This window comes from Corvus kubaryi, unplaced genomic scaffold, assembly GCF_017639235.1.
Source record: "Corvus kubaryi isolate FWS band 111438036 unplaced genomic scaffold, C.kubaryi_AGA036_p1.0 split3-37296, whole genome shotgun sequence".
Classification (NCBI taxonomy): domain Eukaryota; kingdom Metazoa; phylum Chordata; class Aves; order Passeriformes; family Corvidae; genus Corvus; species Corvus kubaryi.
This window is the reverse complement of record NW_024582086.1, coordinates 2,802,741-2,823,341: the sequence shown is the minus strand read 5'-3', so window position 1 is coordinate 2,823,341 and position 20,601 is coordinate 2,802,741. Positions and strand designations below refer to the sequence as shown.

The 20,601-nt window shown below is 44.8% G+C and overlaps 2 protein-coding genes across 10 annotated transcripts in view; one reads left to right on the top strand and one right to left on the bottom strand.

Annotated features, from left to right (window-relative positions):
• PALM2AKAP2 (PALM2 and AKAP2 fusion) overlaps positions 1–11,436 on the top strand; it is a 266,024-nt gene extending 254,588 nt beyond the window's left edge. For 8 of the 9 annotated variants that reach the window (XM_042015308.1, XM_042015310.1, XM_042015314.1 and 5 more), the window contains 2 exons: positions 3,117–3,155; positions 9,229–11,436. In XM_042015308.1, the coding sequence (XP_041871242.1) occupies positions 3,117–3,155; positions 9,229–9,321 (132 nt within the window). In that variant the 3' untranslated portion in view covers positions 9,322–11,436. The remainder of the gene's footprint in view (positions 1–3,116; positions 3,156–9,228) is intronic. The other variant, XM_042015309.1, reaches the window with a different exon arrangement.
• Positions 11,437–18,169: 6,733 nt separating this feature from the next.
• SNX30 (sorting nexin family member 30) overlaps positions 18,170–20,601 on the bottom strand; it is a 67,805-nt gene continuing 65,373 nt past the window's right edge. Inside the window, exons 8-9 of the mRNA XM_042015249.1 lie at positions 20,077–20,162; positions 18,170–18,936 (exon numbers count right to left, since the gene is read on the bottom strand). Coding sequence (XP_041871183.1) covers positions 18,885–18,936; positions 20,077–20,162 — 138 coding nt within the window. The 3' untranslated portion in view covers positions 18,170–18,884. The remainder of the gene's footprint in view (positions 18,937–20,076; positions 20,163–20,601) is intronic.

The window sequence follows — 20,601 nt, the reverse complement described above, 5'->3', positions numbered from 1 at the left end:
CTGTGGTAGAGACCACAACTCTCAAGAACCAACAGACAACGAGAAATATTATTTTACTGGAATCTGCTCAGATCACCTTACAAGTGTGTAAGGATTTTAACACATTGTAAAGGGCAGGTGTTCAAAATGGAAGGATGCGGGCCAGTGAAGAGCAAGAATGTGTCACTGCAAATATTAAAGGCAACTCGTATTACATTTCATTTTAGTTAATTATGTTAACTAATAATGAGAGCAGTGGGTAGCTGCCCTGTAATTGGCAGATTCTGTTAGTTCACACATCACCCAAGACCCTCCAATGGGTTATTTTTGTGATGCTTTGAAATTTGTGGATCAAGCATATATTTGCACCTGTGTTTTTAGACCTGCCAAAGTCCCATCCAAGTGTGCTCAGTCTTCAGTGTAAGTTGATAACTTCCCCAGAAACCGCCCGTTGTGGAACTGGGCTGGGAGTGTCTCAGAAGTCAACTTCGATCCTTCAACAGCCAGCTTGTTGTGTCCTGCTGGCTTTGTTGTCGCTCTTTCACACAAGCAGTAGTAGAGTTTAATTGAATTAAGGTGTTCTTTACTAAAGACACTAATAAGAAGAGCTATGAGTTTTGTAGCTGGAATCAAAATTCAGGAAAATCCCTTTTTCCTAACAGAGCATGAGCTGTTTCTTATTCAGAGTCATTATTATACTGTGTAATGAGTGCAGAAGATAGTAAGATACAAGTTCAATGTCAAACTCTTTAAGTGGACACAGTGTTTGCTGAAGCAGCCAAAGTCCTCTAGACACTTCCCAGAGATGTCTGAACAATGACCCTATTGCCAAGGATTCTCCAACAAACTGCTTTCTAGTAACATTCATTAAAGGCATGTTCTCAATAGGCGTGTAGAAGTGAAGGTTTGTAACACGAATACTGCACTAATCTGGCATCTTTTAATCATTACTTGTGAATATTGCACAGTAACAAAAGATACTTAAAATCAGAGGGAATGCACTGTGGAGGGGTCCTGTTGCACTTTTGTTGGCTAACTAAAATGCAGATAGATTCCTGCACACCAGAAACCTTCTGGTCCCTTATTCTACTGAGACCATTGATAAACAAGGTTCCATTGTCCATCACACTCCTACAGCCACATAGGAAGCCAGCTTGTGAACAGGAGCATGTCTTGTTCTGGGGCCACATCTTAGGAAGGAGCTACTGTCTGGTTTCCTCTCCCTCCCCAAAGCTCCTAGTGAAACAGGGTGCCCCACCTGCTCTGGTGAGTGCTGTTTCCTGGCATCTCCCCAGAGCATCTCTCCGTGAAGGTGCTCAGAGGCTTGCAGCGCACATAGCACAACTCTCATGATTTTTGCAGAAGCTGAGAGGAACACAAAAAAGTCGGTTATAAAACTCCCACTGTGCAAACCAGCACTGGTCCTCGTGAGTCCCACACTGAGGCCATCAGCCTGCTGGCCGGAAGCTTCAGAGAAGTTGCTCTGCTAATGGGGTGACTCTCAGCTTTTTCTCACTCTGCACTCTTCCTCTACCCCTGTGATGAGTGAATGTGACTTGCCCAGCCTGTGAAGTGGTGGCTTGTGGCTGAAATCTTAGATCCTGCTCATTCGCCTGAGCACAGTTCCTCAAGTGCTTGCAGAGCTGCACATGTGCTCCCTAGAAAGCAGACTGGCCACAGTTGCCTGGTCTCTGCTACAGTTTGAAGTGAGCCCTGATGTCCTGACCAGAGTGCTGGTCTGGGCAGTGTCTGACCAAAGGAGGTGTGCTTTGGGTGCTATATCAGCTCTCTGCTGCTGCTAAAGCTGCCCAGGCACTGTCTGCCCAAAGATGCACTGCCAGAGCATTGGTGGCACTCAGACAACCTGTTGGATAGATCCTCTTCTGGCATGAATTTTCAAGGCTTCAGTGAATTTGCGAAGTCCCAGTGCACACCGAACTCCCACAGTGTTGAGGTTTGTTGTCATTCTCCTCTTCTGTAAGCATAAAACCAAACAAGATTTACATTCTTGCTGCTGCCCACCCAAAATCCTATTAGAGGTCTGTGTCCTGCAGAGCCCAGGGAGAATTTCCTCAGATCAGCAGGAGTGTTTTGTTTCTCTTCTCTGGCTTTTTCCGCTCTCCTTTGGTAAACAACTCCTGCCATTGACAAGGGAAAGATAATTTACTAAGAAGTGCTGCACTTGTACCACTGTCAGTTTGAGTGAATATTTTGCAGTCCAGGCTAAGCAATTATTATTTAAAAAACAAATAGCTTTGATTTCTCAGCAGAGAGCATTTGAACAGTGTTCTCAGGAAAAAGGATTTCTGTAACTAAAGAAACAAAAGAGAAAATCACTGCACTATTTTAAAAAATACATTAAATACAGTGGGAGAGGGAGCATAACTGACAATCAGACAGGCAGCTGCTACTTGGAGCATTACATCCTGAGAGGTGAAAGTGGCTCAGCATTGCTCTTTGTGAGTGAGGGGAACCGGAGACATCCTCAAGTACTGGGAGCAGTCGGGGTGCCGGCACAGCAGCCTTGGTGTCCTGAATGGAGAGATTTGTGGAAAAGTTTCGTGTCCATGGGAGCTCCCTCTTGTGCTGAGGACACCAGCAGCACTGAACTATAAAGATCCACTTTCTCCCTGCATAAGCCACAACAAAAGACAGGAGGGTGGTTTCAGTAGGACATTTACCCTCTGTAGTCTCTCCTTCAGGCATCGCCACCTTCTGTTTTGTGTCTGGCTTCAGTGGCTACAATGTGGCCTCTCTGCTCAAGGCTTGTGGGCTGTGCCTTTCAGAAAGAGAGGGCAAATCGAGTGCGTCTTGGAAGAGCGTCACTGCTCAGGAAAGGGGGCAGTTTCTTCCAGAGGATGTGCTACAGTACAGGTTTCAGCAGACGAGTAAAAGAGAAAAAGCTGCAGCAAGGAAATGGGTCAAGCACTGATGGTAAACAAGACTGAGACTGGCCAAGCAACGTCATTAAAATAACACCAAATTGACTTACCTTTCTTTTTGATATGACACTGAGTTGCTTGAAGTCTTATACTTTGGAATGTGCCAGTTCTTGGAATTTCTGTAATTTGTTCTTGTTTCCTAGTTATAACATGCTTGTTCAATGTACTAATGCTGGTCTTTTCCCTTTCTACCAGTACACCTGTAAATTACTGTCTAGCAAGGTTATTTCTGAGGTACTTTTCAAGTGCTTGTTTATTTTTGCTTCCTCTTGCATGGTCATTCCAAGTGCATGTTGCTGCAGTTGGCATTTTCATAGTGTGTGCCAGTGCCATTTCAAATCAAAAATGTGTGTGTGTGTGATATTCCCTTATATCTCTCGTAAACAAATACTTGTGTGGCTGTTTTTCTAACCCTTGGATACTAGTTACAATTTCTGCCATGGGAGGGGTTGTAATTAAAGGGATGGGAGCTGTTGCCCGGGACTGGAGCATTCCTGAGGTGAGAAATGAGAACTTCTCCTTAATCCCTCTTGGCATTTAGCTGGCAAAGCTAAACCTGGGATCCAAGCATCCTCAGATGCTGAGTGAAACTGCTGTGGCTTTCCTTTGTCTCTGATTACAATGTATTTAATACTATCAAAATCTCTAGTATTTTGTAAAGAAACCTGCACACCAGCCTTTCATCTGTGAAAGAGTCAGATCCAAGTGCGCAGCCTCACTCTCCTTCATTTTGTGAACCTTTCCTTGTCCCTGTCTGTTGTGATGTGATGACTGATCACAGTCCCACGACTTAGCATCAGTGTTTGTCTCAGAGTAGAATAAACCCAAATCTGCCAAATAAAGGGTATTTACAGTAACATTTGATATTTTAGCAGAGTAGTAACTTGCACGGTCCTTATCCCCACAAAGCTGGACTTGGCCAAAGGCAATAATTTTAAGAGCAGGTAGTTTAGCAATGTTTGTTAAGAACAAGGTGCTCAGTAATGTGTATATTTTGAATGCCTGTAATTTCCTCTGCAGATTGTGGTAATGACTGATATTCATTTGTCCAACATCAGCACTTTTTTGTAAACCTGAACCTTCAATTTTTTTCCTATTTCATAATATATTTGACCGCATCAGCTACCTCAAGACAAGTACATGAATATTTTCTGACCTGGAGAGTAAAGCAAAGTCAAGTCTATGCCATTTCCTATTTATTAAATAATTTAGAGCGGGTTTTATCGCACTGATATAAGCCAGTGATTGATCTTTGTGTATTTATAGATAGTTAAATCAGTATAAGAGCAGTGTGCTTTCAGAGTCCTGGTTTTAAACACAGGTTGTGCCTTTTCTCCTCCATAATATCAGCACAATAATCTAAGTCAAGATTTATGAACAGCAAGTAGAGATCAGAGTGTTTGATGTTGCATGAGAGGCAGTTCAGTGTTTACATGGCCAGGCCATTGTCTTCTGCTGGGAGGAGTTTTGTGTCCACCTTGTGCAATGGTAATGATACAAAGAGTAAGGAGCTGGAAAAGAATGTGTGAATTGGAAGGGGGTTAGAAATAAAAAAGTCTATAGGACCCAGCAATTCCTTATGCAAGTGAAAGTATGTCCTCTGGCTATTTCCCAGTATCCAGCCTCAGACTAAAGAAACCATGTGATTCTCACTGGAAATCTTCAGCTGAAACCAGGCAGGTTGTTTCAGAAGGAACAGCAAGGCTCAAGGCACGATATGCCCCTACTCTCTACTGACCCCCCAGCTGACCCATGTCTCCTCATTACCAGAGCCTTCCAGCATGCGCTCTGGTGCAGGCAGGTGGCTCAGTTTTAATCATTGTTGGCAGTGCTGTACCTGCCCCAGCTGTGCTTGCAGTGGCTTGGGAAGCAGCAAACAGCCCCCCAGCAAGGCACTGTAACTGCTGACGTTCAGCTACTGCAGCAACTGCATCCTGCTTCATTAGGGTAATGTCTTGCATCACTCAGACATCATTCCCAAATTCCTGCAGCCTGTACTAAAAGTACATCCCTCTGCTGTTTAAAGAGACCTGTGTGTGTGCCCCTATATGGATGTTTTTATCCTCAAAGTCTTCTGCTTTTGGCCTTACAGCTAAACATATATTCAAGTGTACAGGACATCAGCTTGAGTTTCCTTAATACCAATCATACTGTAGGAGATAACTGCACGAAGGTGACATTTATGCAACATTAAAGGCTACTGCTGAAAAATTTTGTGTTACAAAACAGAAGATGGAACACACTAGATTTGATGGCATAGGGCACATAGTTTATGTTTTAATACTGACAAGCAGCAATTTAATACTGCCACTGTCTTGTTTCAAGTAAACACATTTTAATCTGAGATACCCAGCTCCTTACTGTGTTTACTAGCAGTCTGGGTATTTAGTAAACAGCATTAAGTAGGTACGGTAAGGAAAGTACCTTCATGCTGGAGAAATAGATGTTTTCTCGGTAGTTCCAGTTTTATTTAAAGCATTTAGTTTATCATTCCTGAGCAGGAACACTCACATCTGCAGGAGCAGGCAGCCTGTTCCCTGCATTTGTGCTTCCATCTCTTTGTGCACACTGGGCTCCATGAATGTGTTTCGTGCAGCAACTTTACTACATGGTACTCACAGATTTTAGACACCCAGACCTTTGCATTGTCTCTTTTGTTTTTTTCTTTTAGTTCTTCCAGATTCAGATGGGAAGAATCAGTAAAACATTGAACCTCAGAAAAATTGTTTCGCTTCCACATCAGTTTTGCTACTACTGTTCAACAAAAATTAGCTTGTACTATATAGTAGTCAGCTTTCTGACTGCTCAAAAAACACCACTACTTCAGTGGTTGTGATAAATATGTTTTGGGCTAAAGCATATATATATATTGCTTTTTATTGTTATCAGTAAGAGATCAATTATTAAATCTGCTAGCTGTGTACTGGAGTTGTTAAATCTGATGGAGGGAAACTGAGGATAGGTTAGTCTCCATCTCTAGAATTGATAGAAAAATTATCCTTACACCTAACAGTGGCAGCTCTCTCAATTTTTTTTTATTTGTTGTTTCAAAATCTTCAAAAAGAAAATGAAATCTGCAAGGAAAGAATCCTCTGCAATTCTTAGTGAGACCTCGAGCTGCAACCACACCATCCAGAAAGAAATTTTCTGCAGAAAGATGAGGAATAGTTCTTACAACCCTACATATCTTTTGTCTTTCCCTCACACCTACTTCTGCTCTCCAAGTTCTTCCTCTTCTACTACAGCTGGTATTTGAATCACCTCTGCCCAATGAGACATTTTATGTAACACTGCTTTTTCCACTGGTGTGGCCTTACATTAGGACATAGTTCACAAGCTGGAGAAGCCTAGGCTTAAGTGAAGCATCTGCTCCATGATCTTCCTGCCATCTGCAGTTACAGCTCTGGCTGCCTTAGGACACCCTGAGCACCAAGCCTGGCCCTGTGTGCACCCACTGAGCTGATGCAGGGCATTATGAAGCGTTGAGATAGCATTTTTGACCTGCTGTGGAGAGCCTGGGGGTACTGGACTCATTCTGGGTCTAGAGTCAGCCCTGATACCAGCCAAATATATTTTAAAATGGAGATTGTTGGCTATTTTTAGTCAAGCAGCTTCCTGGGTCATGAATTCAATGCTCCATTGAGGAGTCCCAATTCCCCACTCAGTCATTCCAGTTGTGTGCTATAATTATGCCACTGTTTCCTCTAGCGGGTCTAAAACGGTCACAGCCTTGTAAAAACAAGGATTGTTTTAGGTCAAACACTCTTTTCAGTAGATTAGAAGAATAATTCTGGAATAACTATTCAAAGGGATCTTTAGTTTATATTCTGTACCATTTGGTTTTAATACTGAGCTAGACATCACTGCTTGCTTTCCTGCGAAATCCAGGTCCACATTCAATGCCCTCGTACCTCTGATATGAATCTGGATACAGTTTTGCTTGAAGAGCGAGCAGCATTTGTAGAAGTAGACAAACTTTGGGGTAGGTGTGCAGACCAGGGATAAATGGAAGAAACCCTATTGCCATCTTTTAAGACAAATACAAGCTGACTGATCCAAAGCAGGAATCTTCAAAGTTTAAGTGTCCTGAATTTTGCAAGCCATCACCAGAGACCCTCACAACACTGTGATTTCCAGCAAAGAAGCTGCTGACTTCAAACTGTTCTAAATTACATAAAATCCATTTTTTTTTCAGCCAGCATACTTTTTTGCAGGCCAAATTCCACAGACCTTATTTAAAAACATAGTGGCAGTTTTAGTTTGAAATTTATGATGAATGATGCACTGATACCCACTCCCAGTTTTGCTTCTCCATTGTTCAGTTTGGAGTGTCTTTTCTTGATTCAGGCATTCTGCAGTGGGAGTAACTCCAGTACACAGCTTACAGGCTGATGTCTCAGACCAGCTTTTTCCTACTGATTTTTATTTTTATTTATATTTTATTATTATTATTATTTATTTTTGTTGTTGTTGTTGGGGGTTTTTTTGTTTTAATAAAATGTTAGGTTTGTGAGCATATTTGCCCTCTACTAGGAAAAACGGAAACCACTCAGACCTGGTCCCTCCTTCTGGTGGTTGTTCTGGAAAAAGAGGAGGCATGATTTTGGGCAAAACTTCAGAACAAAATCCCTCTAGTGGACCTGGACTAACTTTGTAGCCATGGTCAGTGCTGAGAAGGAGCTGGAGCTTTCATTAAAATTTGTCTCCGTTGGCCAGATTTTGCCTTCAGTTCTTTGGCTTGCTCACAGTCATAGTCAAAAGAAACTAGGATGGCAAAGAAATACTAATGCTGGCAAAACTCCATCTTATCTTCAGCTCCTGAATGGAGGTCTGGAGGTTACAACTGGCATAAATGCAGTAGTGCATTCTCATTCCCATAAGCAAAGTTATGGTGGCCAAAGTTATTTCAGCTGGCAGCTGAGAGCTGATTTTCTGATACTGCCTGTACAAGAGCCTTGTACTGTGTGCTCTTCCAACCACAGCTTGTCACAAGCTGAAAGAAGAATTTCTTTAGTCTTAAATTATTTATTTTTATTCTAGTCAAGGCTTAAGTCCTCACTGCATCTGACTTTCTTCACAGAAGAGTAAAATAGCACCATCCTATCTCAAAAGGTCAGCTACTCTTCTGCAGTTAGGGAGTGTGCAGAGTGGCTTGCAGGAAGCATTACGAACCAGGGATGGCCAGCATTGTTTCAGTGAAGAGTGATGTATTTGTTGTAGGATTTTTTTTAACTGACATAAAAATTTTCAGTTTGCTTCTCTGGGAGGGATGGTTAAAACACACTGATGGCAGTTGACATTGCCAACTGTAGTTTCATTGTGGAGCTGTTTGCTCAGTGTTGGTCAGAAAATAACATTGTCATGTGCTTCTGTAAGAAGGCTCCAGACCCCTTTATATCTCACTCTGCTGTGTGGAAAACACCCACAGCCATGCATTATTTGCTGAGGAGTACCTCAGACACACGTCACAGTAACGCCTTTTGGTGTTGTCTCATTTTCTTTTTGACTTTCTCAAAACAGGTCTTAAAATGGTTTCCTACATTTTTAGTTAATTGTTTATGTACATATGTACAAGTACATAGTGTGTGCATATAGCTGTGTGTATGATGTGTATATGAAATACATTTAAATGTGTCGGGCCCATGTTGAACCAGGCTTTGCAGGCCTTCCTTGTATAAGTCTCGTTTCCCGTATGTGTAGAGTGGTTGCGCTCTACACATACGTGTAGTGGAACACTTCGATAACTGCGCGCAGAAGCTGCAACCCAAAGACCACAAGAAGATGCAGGGGCCAGGGCTGGGGGCCGGCTCTGACTAGTCCTGCCTGAGAGGGTGATGTGCTGCAATAGGTGGCTCTCTGCTCCCTGGGCTTCATGCACAGCTCCAGAGCAGCCTCTGGACAAAGCTGCAGGGTGGCTGCTGGCTCCTGGTACTGAGGGTATGCAGCTGCCCCTACGGAGAGGGCCAAAACCCTGGGATGGGGCAATTGCCGCTGGGCTGGTAGAGGTCAGCTGGGGCTCCCCTGGAGAGAGGTGGATGCTGCCAGACAACTCCTACCACTTCTGTCCTCCCGTGGTGTGGCTTTGCTCCTGTGTGCCGTCCCCCCACTTTCACATCAGTGAGTGCTTCATCGCATGAGTCTTCTTGTTCTGCACAGGGTGCGGCACTGGAGCCCCATGGGGAGGGCTGGCCTGGCTGGTCCCTCCCCACCTGGCTGGTCTCTGCCTGCCTGGGTGCACAGTGCGAGACACCCCGAGGGCAGGATCAGCTGAGTGACATCCTGTGCTTTCCTTTTCTCTCCTGACCAGGTCCTCGAGGCAACCAGGGTGAACCGCAGGAAGAGTGCTCTGGCACTGCGCTGGGAAGCCGGCATTTATGCCAACCGAGAGGAGGACAAATAACCACACTGCAGTGTGAAGACAGCAATCAGGCATGCCAGAACCAAAAAAAAGAGAAAGGAAGAAAGAAAAAAAAAAAGCAAATACAAAAACCCACCATGAAAGCAGCAGCATTTTAGTCCAATATTTATTAAATACACAACAAACTCAATGCACATAGACACAGAAATGATCCAGCTCCTGGCAATCCTAAAACTACAGGAAAACACACCTAGAAAATAGCCCCTTCTTCTTCCCTCCATCTCCCCTCTGAAATAATGCAACGGAGAGGGTGCAGGGGGTGGGAGCCCTTGGGGGTGAGCACAAGGGGGTGGTTTTGCTCACGGACCGGATAGGCTGCAGGCATGTGGCAGGATGCCAGTCGTGGAGGAGTCTGCAGCCAGGGCTCACACTTGTGTTTCTCACTGACTGAATTGCCAGCCCTGCCTTGCCCCTGGGATCGCGGTCCCCCAGCAGCTCCTGTCAGAACCTCCTGCAGTTCCTTCGCGTCCCACAGCCGCTACACCAAGACCGTTGGCGTTAATTCGGCGTACTCTTATCCAGCCACGAAACACAAAGATACTGCCCTCTGTTCTATTTCTTTGAGGAGACTGAAGGGTTGGGTTTGGGATTGGGTTGGTTGTTAGGGGAGCGTGGGTTCTGCTCCCCTTCCTAGTAATTTACCTGTTTAAAACAAGAAAAACCCAACAAACAGGGAGGCAGTTACTGCAAATGTACAATCCAGCAAACTCAGTCAAACAGTCCTTGTGTTGCAAACACAAGCCATCACAATTTAGGAGTGGAATAGATGGGGATGAGAGCTAAGCCAAATGGATTACCTTAGCTTTAGGATCCTATATGCTTGCAATATCACCTGAACTCCAGGTTCTCGGAGCATATTTACACAACAAAGTTTCTAAGTAGAAAATCTGTATTTAGCGGATGACAACTATTTTTTGATGGTGGGGAGGGAAAAGAATGGCATATGTGTAAAATCTTTGAAGATGGATAATTTGAAGTAGAAAGGTAGTGGGAAAGGGATACAAAAAAAAGACATTTAATTTTTAAATGAGGCAATAAATGAACTAAGCCAGATTCTGGCCTAGAAAGAGGTATGAAATAAAGAAGAAAGATAGTTATGTCTTCAACTATATTTATACAACGTAAAAAGGCTTTGAAGTAGAGTGCTTTGTGGAAGTCTTCACGTTTCCAGGCAACAAAAAAGCTAAAGGGCATAATGAGTTGGAAGGAATGAGCGAGGAAGAGCAGACAAGGGAAGAAAATATTATTTTAGCCATTCAGCCAGTGTTTTCAGCGCTACAAGCAAACCATAGAGCCTTTAGTTATTGCTTAGGCTTGGGATCAGCAGTGAAGGATTAGTGTGGATGTGTATGCGTGTGTGTGTGTGTGTGAGGGTGAGTGCATGAGGCTGGCATACCAGAAAGTGTATGGCAGTGCGTGTACTGAATATTTTCTCCACAGCTGTTTACCAGCTATAGGGGTGAGTGCTATTTTTTTTTTTTTTCCGAAAGGGGATATAAAAATAAGGCACTGAGTTAATGCAGTATTTGTGATATTAAAATTTGACCCAACATGGTATTTGCATGAGTCACAATTGCAAAGTATTGACCAGTTTTGTAAGCTGACGATTAGGAAAAGAAATGTGGTATTTATTCTTGTGCTTTGTATTTGTATGTAGTATAGAGGCTGTGGGTTTACTCTTTTCTTATCACCAAGCAATACAGTAGGAATATTTTACAGCTGAGAACCATAATTTCTGGACTAGAAACCAGCAAGTTTGGGAGGTGACAGGAAAAAAGACACCAAGCCTTTTTTCTATAAAAAATATTCCCTCTTTTTTATAATCAATTTTTATTTTGACATCTTTTAAAAAAATCATCAGCCAGGATACTGTGTCCTCCCTAAGCCTTTCCTTGGTTTCATGACCTGCTGTGCTGTTTTATCCTGAAACAGTAAGCTCATTTAAAATGAGTACCGATACTGTGAACATACTTCTGGTGCTTTTCTTAAACAAACACAGAGCTTGCAACCAAATTACTCACTACCACCACCCTTCAGTTCCTCCAGCATGTGATTTCTGTCCATGGACACTTACAGTTTTGAGACTTATTTTCAGGGAATTGTAAACATACATTTATATATACCCATTGACTCAGTTCTGTCAAGTTTCTCCAGAAGTGCTATTGAACTGGAGAAAACCCTGCTGAACCGAGAGCTCACTGTGATGAGGGCAGCGAGCTTATCTCAAGGAGGCACCATGGGGAGGCTCCATGCCTGTGAAGGAATTACATATCTGATGAAGTGGACCTGTTTTTCTGGCATGGTAGTCAAGGTGAACTGTGATTCATGTCTCTAGGGGGGTTGTTACCGTTCGACTGTGGGAAAAGCACCAGCACCAGTGCAGCACTAGTGAGACCATATGTCATGTAGCTGCAGCTGTGAGCTCCACGCATCTGTGTCAAGAAGATTCCTGGCCTTTGGGGAGAGCTTAAGAGAGACTAGGAAAAACAAGTTTTCTGAGAAGAGGAGATGGCCTCTGTACTTGGGGTGTGGTAGTCTTGCATTAAATGGCACTCCTCAGAGTTTCCCCCAGTATTTGCTCCTGAAAGCTGGGTCGGCCCTGGACTGCCTTCCCAGGAACTTGCATCTTTATTTCCTTTAGCCTGTAGGCCTATTTTTCCCTCCAGCTTCCTCACTGGAAGCCAGTGACAATAATGACCCATCATAACACATTTTCATGCTTTGTTCTCTGTGATAGAAACATTTGCTTTCAGCCCCTGCCACAAAAGTATTTCAGTGCAGGACAGACAGACTTTTCACCCAGCAGAGTTTTTCTCTTCCAGAAATTATGGACACTTATAGTCAGCAGCACATTCAGTGGTAACAAGAGTGAGATGCAGTTTACTTGCCTCTGTTATTTCATTTGCATGCTACCAAGCTTAGGTGTTTATAAGTATATGCCAGTAATACATATCTATCTATATATGACTATATCAAATGCAACAAAAGAGCACTATTGCAGAGTTAACTTTGTCTCCACAAAAGAAATGCTCAGATCCTTTCCCGTGGCAAAGACTGGTTTTAATGAAACTGTGTATTGAGAAATAGTTAAGCATTAGCATTTGTGATTATAATTGGTTTGGGGTTACAGTGCAGGTTTTCTGAAAAATTTATTTTTAAAGCTGCCAATTTGGACTTCATCTTGCTCTGTACTGACATTTCTGAGGGAAAACAGAGTAGTATTGACATGTTTGGCAACCAAAAGGCAGCATCTTTGTCATGATTTATCAACCAGTTTCAACAATACCTGGCTTTCTGTATGTTAACCACTTAAATGTTATCCTGCTTCTGTTTTATAGTGACTGTGAGGCCTACAATGCAAGTATATAATTATTTTCTCATTAAAACAGAAACCTGTGTTGTGTTTCTATAAATCTGCCTCTTTCTTTGTGTTATTGCAGGAAGGTGTGCCCCTGAAAGCTGCATGTGGCTGGAAGAGGGTGCCCTGTGTCCCACCTCCCATGGCAGTCAGTCAGTCTCTTCCCGTGGTTCTTCACTCGGTGTCGCTCTGTTTGTCTAGAGATGGGAGAGGTCTTTCTCCACACAGTGGTGTCAGTTGCCGGAACAAGAGCATCCCTGCATATTTCTTTCCCATTATCATGCTTAGGGAGGTTGGCAGAGGCCAAATCTGCTTTATGATGAATCTCATGACCTTTCTTTCCTTGCTTCCTCCACACCTTCAGGAACCCCACAGTCCTGCCTGGCAGAGCACACCCTTTCAAATGTGTCCATTTATCACACACCTGGCTGCAGCAACCAGCTGCTTGCCCATTGCCCCTCACTCCCCCTTCATGGACAGCCGGACTGGGGGAGATCCCATCCCTCACCCCTGTTAGGAAGCTGGTGCCAACTTTTCCCTGCGAGAGCTGGGAGGTGCTGGAGTGCTGGGTGCACCTCAGAAGGGCCACAGGGACTTGTTGGGATCTAGCCAGCTTCATGCCAGCCTCTGCCCCTCCCTGTGCTGGGAATAGTCAGGTATTTAATTGCAACCCTCGCATGGGAAGCAGCAGAGGACACTGGTGATTTTGGTGAGAGTTGGTGAGGGACAAGTGCTGCCTTTTGTGCTCTCCATAACACCAGCCCTCCTCTGCTTGTGCAGATAGTATAAGAACTACCTATGGAGAAAATGAGATGTGGGTTTACTTTCCAGTTAGGAAATACTACTGGAAGTCAAGAAATGGGCTAGAGAACAAGCTTGAAAATTTATCCATCAATTCCAGTCTTTGCAAAAAAAAAAAAAGTGTTGCTGTCTTCTCAACACAGGAGAGGCTTTCTGTCTTCCTCTGCCTTGCCTTGCTCTGTGCCAGGAAGGATGATATATTGGACTTAGTGGCACACAGTGGGAAAAGGAACTCCTAGGCATCATCTTCGGATTTTATGTGAATTAAAAGTGAAAACTGGACTCTTGCAAGGGAACATTTAGACATTGCAAAGTAATTCAATTACACCAGTGGGTGGCAGCAGGTCGGGAATTTTGCAGTTCTGCTGTTATCAGCTGTTGTTACCTGTTTCATAACACATTCAGGACATTTAAAGTCCCTGTCACCCCACTGCATAGTTGAAATGGCATGTATCAAACTTGAGAGTGTTTTTTACCATGTAGGTGAGTACTATAAAATAGCATTTTATCAATAATTTCTGCTGTAGCCCCATAGGTGAAGATACTGTACCTCATTTAGTTTCAGGTGGCTTTAAGAGGCCCCAGCACAATGGGAAAGCAAATGGAGAGGCAAAGGATCTCCTCTGCAGAGACAGGTTTGATGAAACCGCATTAAAAGGAGAGAGAGCATTCAATACAGTGTTTCCAGTTGAGAGTGGGCACAGGAGATTAGAACACCTTACAAACAGGAATCTATAGTGTAAGGAAACGAAGTCAGAGCACCACAAGCTGTAGCAGGCTGGAGGGACAGGGCTAGGTTGGGCCAGAACTACAAATATAAGCATGAACTTTAAGCACTAAGGACTTTCAGTTATGTTCTAGTTGCTGAACTGACTGAGGTGGGCAGTGCCGGAAACTATTAGCAGTGTGTGTGTCCAGCCCTCCACTCCTTCCCAGGTCAAAGGCTGACCAGCATCCCAGTTTTTCACATGACTCAAGACTGAGGGCCAAGGGCTATCCTGTCACTTAAGCAATAGCATGGGGGGGGGACACAAGCAAAACAAAAATACTAGACAACAAACAACCTAAGCAGCAGCAGAAAAATAACCAGAATACCATCCAAACCTCATGGTCTGCTGCTAGCTCTGGCTGAGCACTGACTAATTGGCATCTTAACCCACTACTTTATCAATGGGGTCTTCGGGAAGAGAGCTTTTGCAGTAAACAAAACATGGCAAGCAGTGTGAGAGCTCCTGCTCCGTTCCAGGCATGTGTCAGCCCTGCAGTGAATTGAGGGTGGTGTGTCACCAGGAGCTGGAAATTATTCAGGCCTTGTTCCAATCTAGAGTGTGGGAGCAGTGGCAAGAAAAATCGATGAAGGAAGAAAAATGTGCGAAGCTCCCTTGTCGCATTCTCTGTTGCTGCGGACGGCATGGGGAGCTTGGCATGGTGGGGATTTGTGTGGCAGCAGTGACATCTGCAGGGCGGATTGCACTGACCGTGGTAAGTCCAAGGATGGCCCCTGGAAGCCAGATGCTGGGAGCAGCCAGTACGTGGGAGGGACATGGTGATGGGTGCCTCACTGCGGTAGCACCCCTTTCACAGGAAGCCCTCCTGCGGCCAGAGAAGGATCAGGGAGAGAGCCTTGCCACATCTCACAAGCTTCCCGTGGGGAGACAGTTGGGATGGGGACCCAGAAAAAGCCGACGTGCTCAGCATGCATACCCAGGGCCCTGGTCATGCCCCTTCCTATAGGAGGTCCTGGAAGTAATCACAGGCTCGGTGTTGCCTTGGCAGGCAGCTTGTTGCAGGAGCGTGGCTGGACACACAGAACACTTGGCAGGGGGCCCTACTGCACTGAACTCCAGCTGTGGGGACTGTTGCTGGCTGAGGCGGATTCAGAGAGCAGGGGGCAGGAGCAGGAGGCTGGAAACTGCTTCACAAAATGGGGAGGATTTCATACTGCAGCAGACAGACCAGGGTGATGCTATCTGCACTGGGGTGTCACTGACAACAAGAGGCTGTGGCTCCGAGTGAGCCAGGATGCTTATGTACCAATGACCCCCACAAGTACTTCTTCCTCTTGTAGTACGTGAGAAACCTGAACTCTCTCGGCCTCATATGAATATGAGCATCAAGTCCTCAAGCTGTAACTGAAATGTAAGAAACCAGGAAAATGTTAGCAAAAACACGTGGATATTGAAATAACCTTGGTGAAACAGCTCTCCCCCGGACTCACATCAGGCTTCCAAAGTGTTTCAGGCAACAATGTTGCACTGTTCAAAAGTGTTGCAATCATTAGAAAAGAGGAAAGAGGTCTTTGCAAGGCGTTATCTCCTTGGAGAAAGGTGGAGTTTCCAGATACACAAAGAGAATTGACTTGCTGGACAGCTTTGTAACCCCCACAGTGTGTGGAGGTGGCAGGAAGTATTCAGCCCTATTTAATTGGACTGAAAGGAGGAAGATGCTAAAGTAAGGCACTTGCTCACTCTCTGAGAAGGCTTGTTTGCTTCTAGGAGCATGGGGTACAGCACCAGCCCAAGGTGGACCCAGAGTTTCACAGTATTAGTCTTTCCTGTTCCCTGCCCTCTCCTTGCCTTCTGCTGTTCCCTTCTGGTTACTACATGATGGTACTGACACCCAAAACATGGCTGGTTTTGGGCACCAAGACTAGATGGTTTCCACGGGCACAGATGTGTCTCACCTTCCCTCCACTGAGCCTCCTCACTGACCACCACTGCAAGGCCCCATCAGCTTCCAGACAGACTCCCTCCCAGGCCCGTTTCCTCTCCAGGTATTTCACTGGATTTACACTTCTTTGCCAAATCATCCCATTATCTATCCCATGGAAGATGGATAAACTGAGAACCATGAGATAAACCTTAAATGGACTAAATTCAAATGTACCAAAGCACTTAGATACCTATATACCTCTAAGGACCTTGCTCTTTGAGGGCTACACAGCACTAAACTCAGCTGGAAGCTCATGGACTGAGCTTGTGCCAATATACTATATTGGATGTGGATATGTTAGTGGGGCTGACTTGAAAGAATGTTAGGGGAGAGCCATGTGAAACAAAAACCTCTCAGGGTTGCATTACTCATGCCGAAAGGGCATGATTTCAGCTTTTATTTAATGCTGTGTTTGAGGAAAACAATTGCTGAACGGAAGGCAGACAGAGCTTGCATGTGGTGCAGAGGGTGGTTTTCAAAGAAGTTAGTTTCAAGTTGTGGGATTTGATGTATAAAGAAAGTGAGGATTAGTAAGGCAGGTCAGAACAGAGTGGTATAAACAATGGAAAACAGAAAGATAAATAGGGGAAGATGTTCCTGATGGGAATTTTTCATGGAGGGAGCCATTTCTGAAGCCAGCTGAAAGCATGATCAGGCAATGTTTGAGCAGGTGTGGAAAGTATATGGCAAAAAGCGTATTTACTTAAACTCTCTGGAAACCACATAAAAACCTCTTCCAGTTACAGCATGAGTCTTACCTGCTGCCAGGACTGGACTGCTGTGGTACAGGACAAGATTCAGCTCAGCTGTCCTTCTTGGGCACTGTTTGCTGGGTCAGTCTTCAGCAGAAGGGAATTAGGAAATAGCTGAATGATATCATTGTTCATGAACCACATAATTTATTGACATGAGAACTCTTTGAGTTTATAAATTAAAAGGTATGTCAGTACAGTCTGTCTAAGCTTTGCAGAGTGTTTCCAAGGAATTTATTATCAAGATGCTCAAACACTAAAGGATCAAAACAGCATTTTAGTACCCCAGCGGGCTTTGTTTTTCAAATCTTGCTTAATCTCTTGTTCCCTTCCTGTATAGAAATATTAAATCAGTGTGATTTTAAAATGTCAGGAGCTCAGTTTGTTCTCCAGGCATCTTCCTGCTTTGCCCGAGGCTGCCCTGGTTATGTGTCCTTGCAGAGGGTGCCTTAAAGCTCATGGCCAGGCATGACTTGCTAGCTGCTAATAGTTCCCACTGGCATCTTGGAGGTGACCGCCAACATAAAATCCCTGAAAGTGACAGCTACTTACCCTTGGAAAGTGGGGGTGTGGAAGTGCATCATACATGGCAGTGAGAGGCTCTTCCGGTTTGGCCAAATCTAGAAATACATCCTCTGATAGAAGGCAGGCTACAACCCTCCCTCCCCCGCCAGGTTCGGGAAAAAATAAATTTTCCTCGAAGGAAAGTGGAAGAGATAAAAACTATTTATTTAACAACCACACAGGAAAAGGATAATGATGCTAAATAATAAAACCTCTCGCTCTGCTGAGAGAAACCTGGGAAAATTTCAGAGTCCTTCCGTAGATCTCTCTCTCCCCCTCCTTGGAGCTGGGACGGGGTGGTGGGCCCACCTCCAGGGCCAAGGCCTCGGTGGAAATTCCTCACGATGTATTCTGATGTTGAAACAGTCCAGCAGAGGAAAAAAGGAAAAACCAAAGTCCCAGGAAAAACAAACGTTCAACTCTCTCTCTCTCTCTGGAGAAAGAGAAAGGAGCTGAAAAACTGGCCAAAAGCAAGCCGGGTGCCTTCCCCACTCTCGCTCTCCTGCCACAGCTGAAAAAAAAGTCTCTGCCTCTGTGTGACCTTGAACAAGCTGCAAACTGTTTTGAAGAAGTTTTGCTCGGGTTTTCCTCCCCCCTCTCAGGCTCAGTTTAAAGGCACAGGAAGGCACAAAATGAATTTCTGGGCATGGGGCAGCGATAGGGGATACACATCACAAAGTCACCCCAAGACAGAGGTGTGATCCCACATCACCCACACAAGGCCCTGGCCCTGTGGCAGGAAAGCAGCCTCACCTGCAGCAGAGCAAGAACAGCACGGTCCTCTGGAGGGAAGAGCGTGCACTTGACACGACCCTCAACTGTGTCCTGTTGGTCTTCAGCAAACAAGAGTGTCTCAGGTCCTGCAATGACTCGTGTTAGCAGTCTGTCAGGAGGTGAGTGTAGCTCGCAGTCCTCCTTTCAAGAGCATCACTGGTTCTCGGCTGCTGACCAAGGTCCAAAGCCATGCTGAAATGGGTAAAGTGGCTGGGAGATGTCTCCTGATTGCCCACATTCTGTTTAAGCAGGAGCTTTGAAACCATTGCCCAGAAATGCAGAGGTGATAGTGGGAAGAAGCAGTGCTGCTCTCAACCACTTCAGCACAATGGGGCGTAAAAGCAAAGCTTTAGTTCAGCAAAGCCTTGAATATTCCAGAATGCTGGAATGAAACGGCAAGGAAATAGCAAACACCAGTAACAGCCACTGTCTTGCCACACAGTTTAAAATTTACATTTGTGCATGTATGTGTATTTATATTTATCTGTGCTTGTTAGACACTGAAGAAATGCAGCCTGTAAAAAAGTTAGCAGCAGCAATATTGCTGGAAAGCTGCCTGGACTTTCTTGCTTCCCTAGGGCCCTTTACCCAACGCCCCTCTTCAACTCCAAAATTTCCTGCAGATGCAACAGGATCCTTCAAAGAAAGGAGAAGAAATGCAGCATTTAAGTCCCTTGAATGTCTTTTTCAATGTCTTTTTATACATGTACTGGAGCCCTAAGAACACAGAGAATCTGCCAAGGCTGTTCATTCACTAGCTGCCTGGGAGGGTGCTAGTTAACATTCTCCAAAGCAGTATGCACCGTCTAAATGAGCTTTCTCCAGAGCCTGGAGCTTTCTCCTGGAGCACTTTGATGCAGAGTTGTGGGCCTGGGGAACTCCAGACACATCTTCCCTGTGTTTTGAGTGGAGGTGACACCTCTGCATGGGTAGCAGAGCCTCAGCAGCATTTGCTGCTTTCTGAGTAAGGCTTCTCCAGCACCAGGACTGCAGCTTGGCCGCCCAGCCACAATTCTGCTCTCTTGTCTGAAGATTACACCACTGATGCCATTTTTTCACTGGTGCCCTGAATCAAAATGGGTAGGGACATGCTCCCCCACAGCCTCCCAGCCACCCTCATGGAGGATGCTGGTGCCTTTCCCTTCTGTCCCAGGGACCTCTCCACCCTGCCAGCTCAAAACAAGCTGGATAATTAGCCAGGTGTGGCTGCAGCACATGTTATAAACAGGGTTATCCATATTATTTGCTGTGCCTTGTTGCACAAGTTGTCTGGAAATCCTCATCTGGCATTGGAGTCTGTTTGCAGTGAGACAGTGATAGGCACTGCCCCACAACCTTGTAGCCCAAAACGACCTCTGGGTGGGCTCTGCAGCCACCACCACCTGTGCTGAGGGGCTTGCGAGTGGCCCACAGAGGATCAGATGGTGCTCTGTAACCAAGGAGAGCTTGTTATTGAGTTTCCTGTGGTTTTAATTTCTGAGCTGCAGAGGCTGAGTAAACACCCCCCACTTGAAGAGCTCCCATATGGATAAAAGGGTGGTAAGGCTTAGAAATGTCACTGAGTGTGCGGCAGTACCTGCAGCTTTTGGGTTGTGTATGCCACTTTTTGGTTTTTGCTTTTTCTTTTTGATGAACGACTGTGACAAATGACAGGATGTTCTGAATAAAATAGCATGGAAAATTTAAACCTCAAAATGACTAAAACCATAGCCAATTTCTGTGCCCAGGACCCAGCCCAGGAGAGTAAACAGACAGAGGTTGTGAGGAGTGAGTTACCATCTGCTTGCTCTGGGATCTCTGAATATCTGGGATATCACTGAGGGCTTACTGCAGGTGATGGCTTCAGCATTATCTTCATGTGCCTGAAAAACAGAAATTTAACCAGGCAAAGAGCTAACTTGAGATCTGTCATGTGACACCAGGCAAAGGTGTCTCCAGAAGATATAAAGAAATATTTTACCTTCCCTGAAATATATTTTACCCCTCTCCTGAAAAAGCACTATGCCTTACGGAAAGCATAAATGCAGAGCCTGTATCTTTATGCATTTATGATGCTTTTGATGGTTTCCACCTCTCAGCCAGGAAAATGGGGTGGATTCTTCCCTTTTGTCTCCACTGTCCTGATGTCCTCTGCCAGCTACTCTTCTTACTTCTTGCCGAGTCTCAGGTTATGGAGAGATAAACATTTCTTCTAATTGTACCTGGCTAGGGCTGAGTTACTTAGCTAAGGTCCAATCAGATCAGAAAAATCAGCCCTTTCCTTTCCTTTCCTTTCCTTTCCTTTCCTTTCCTTTCCTTTCC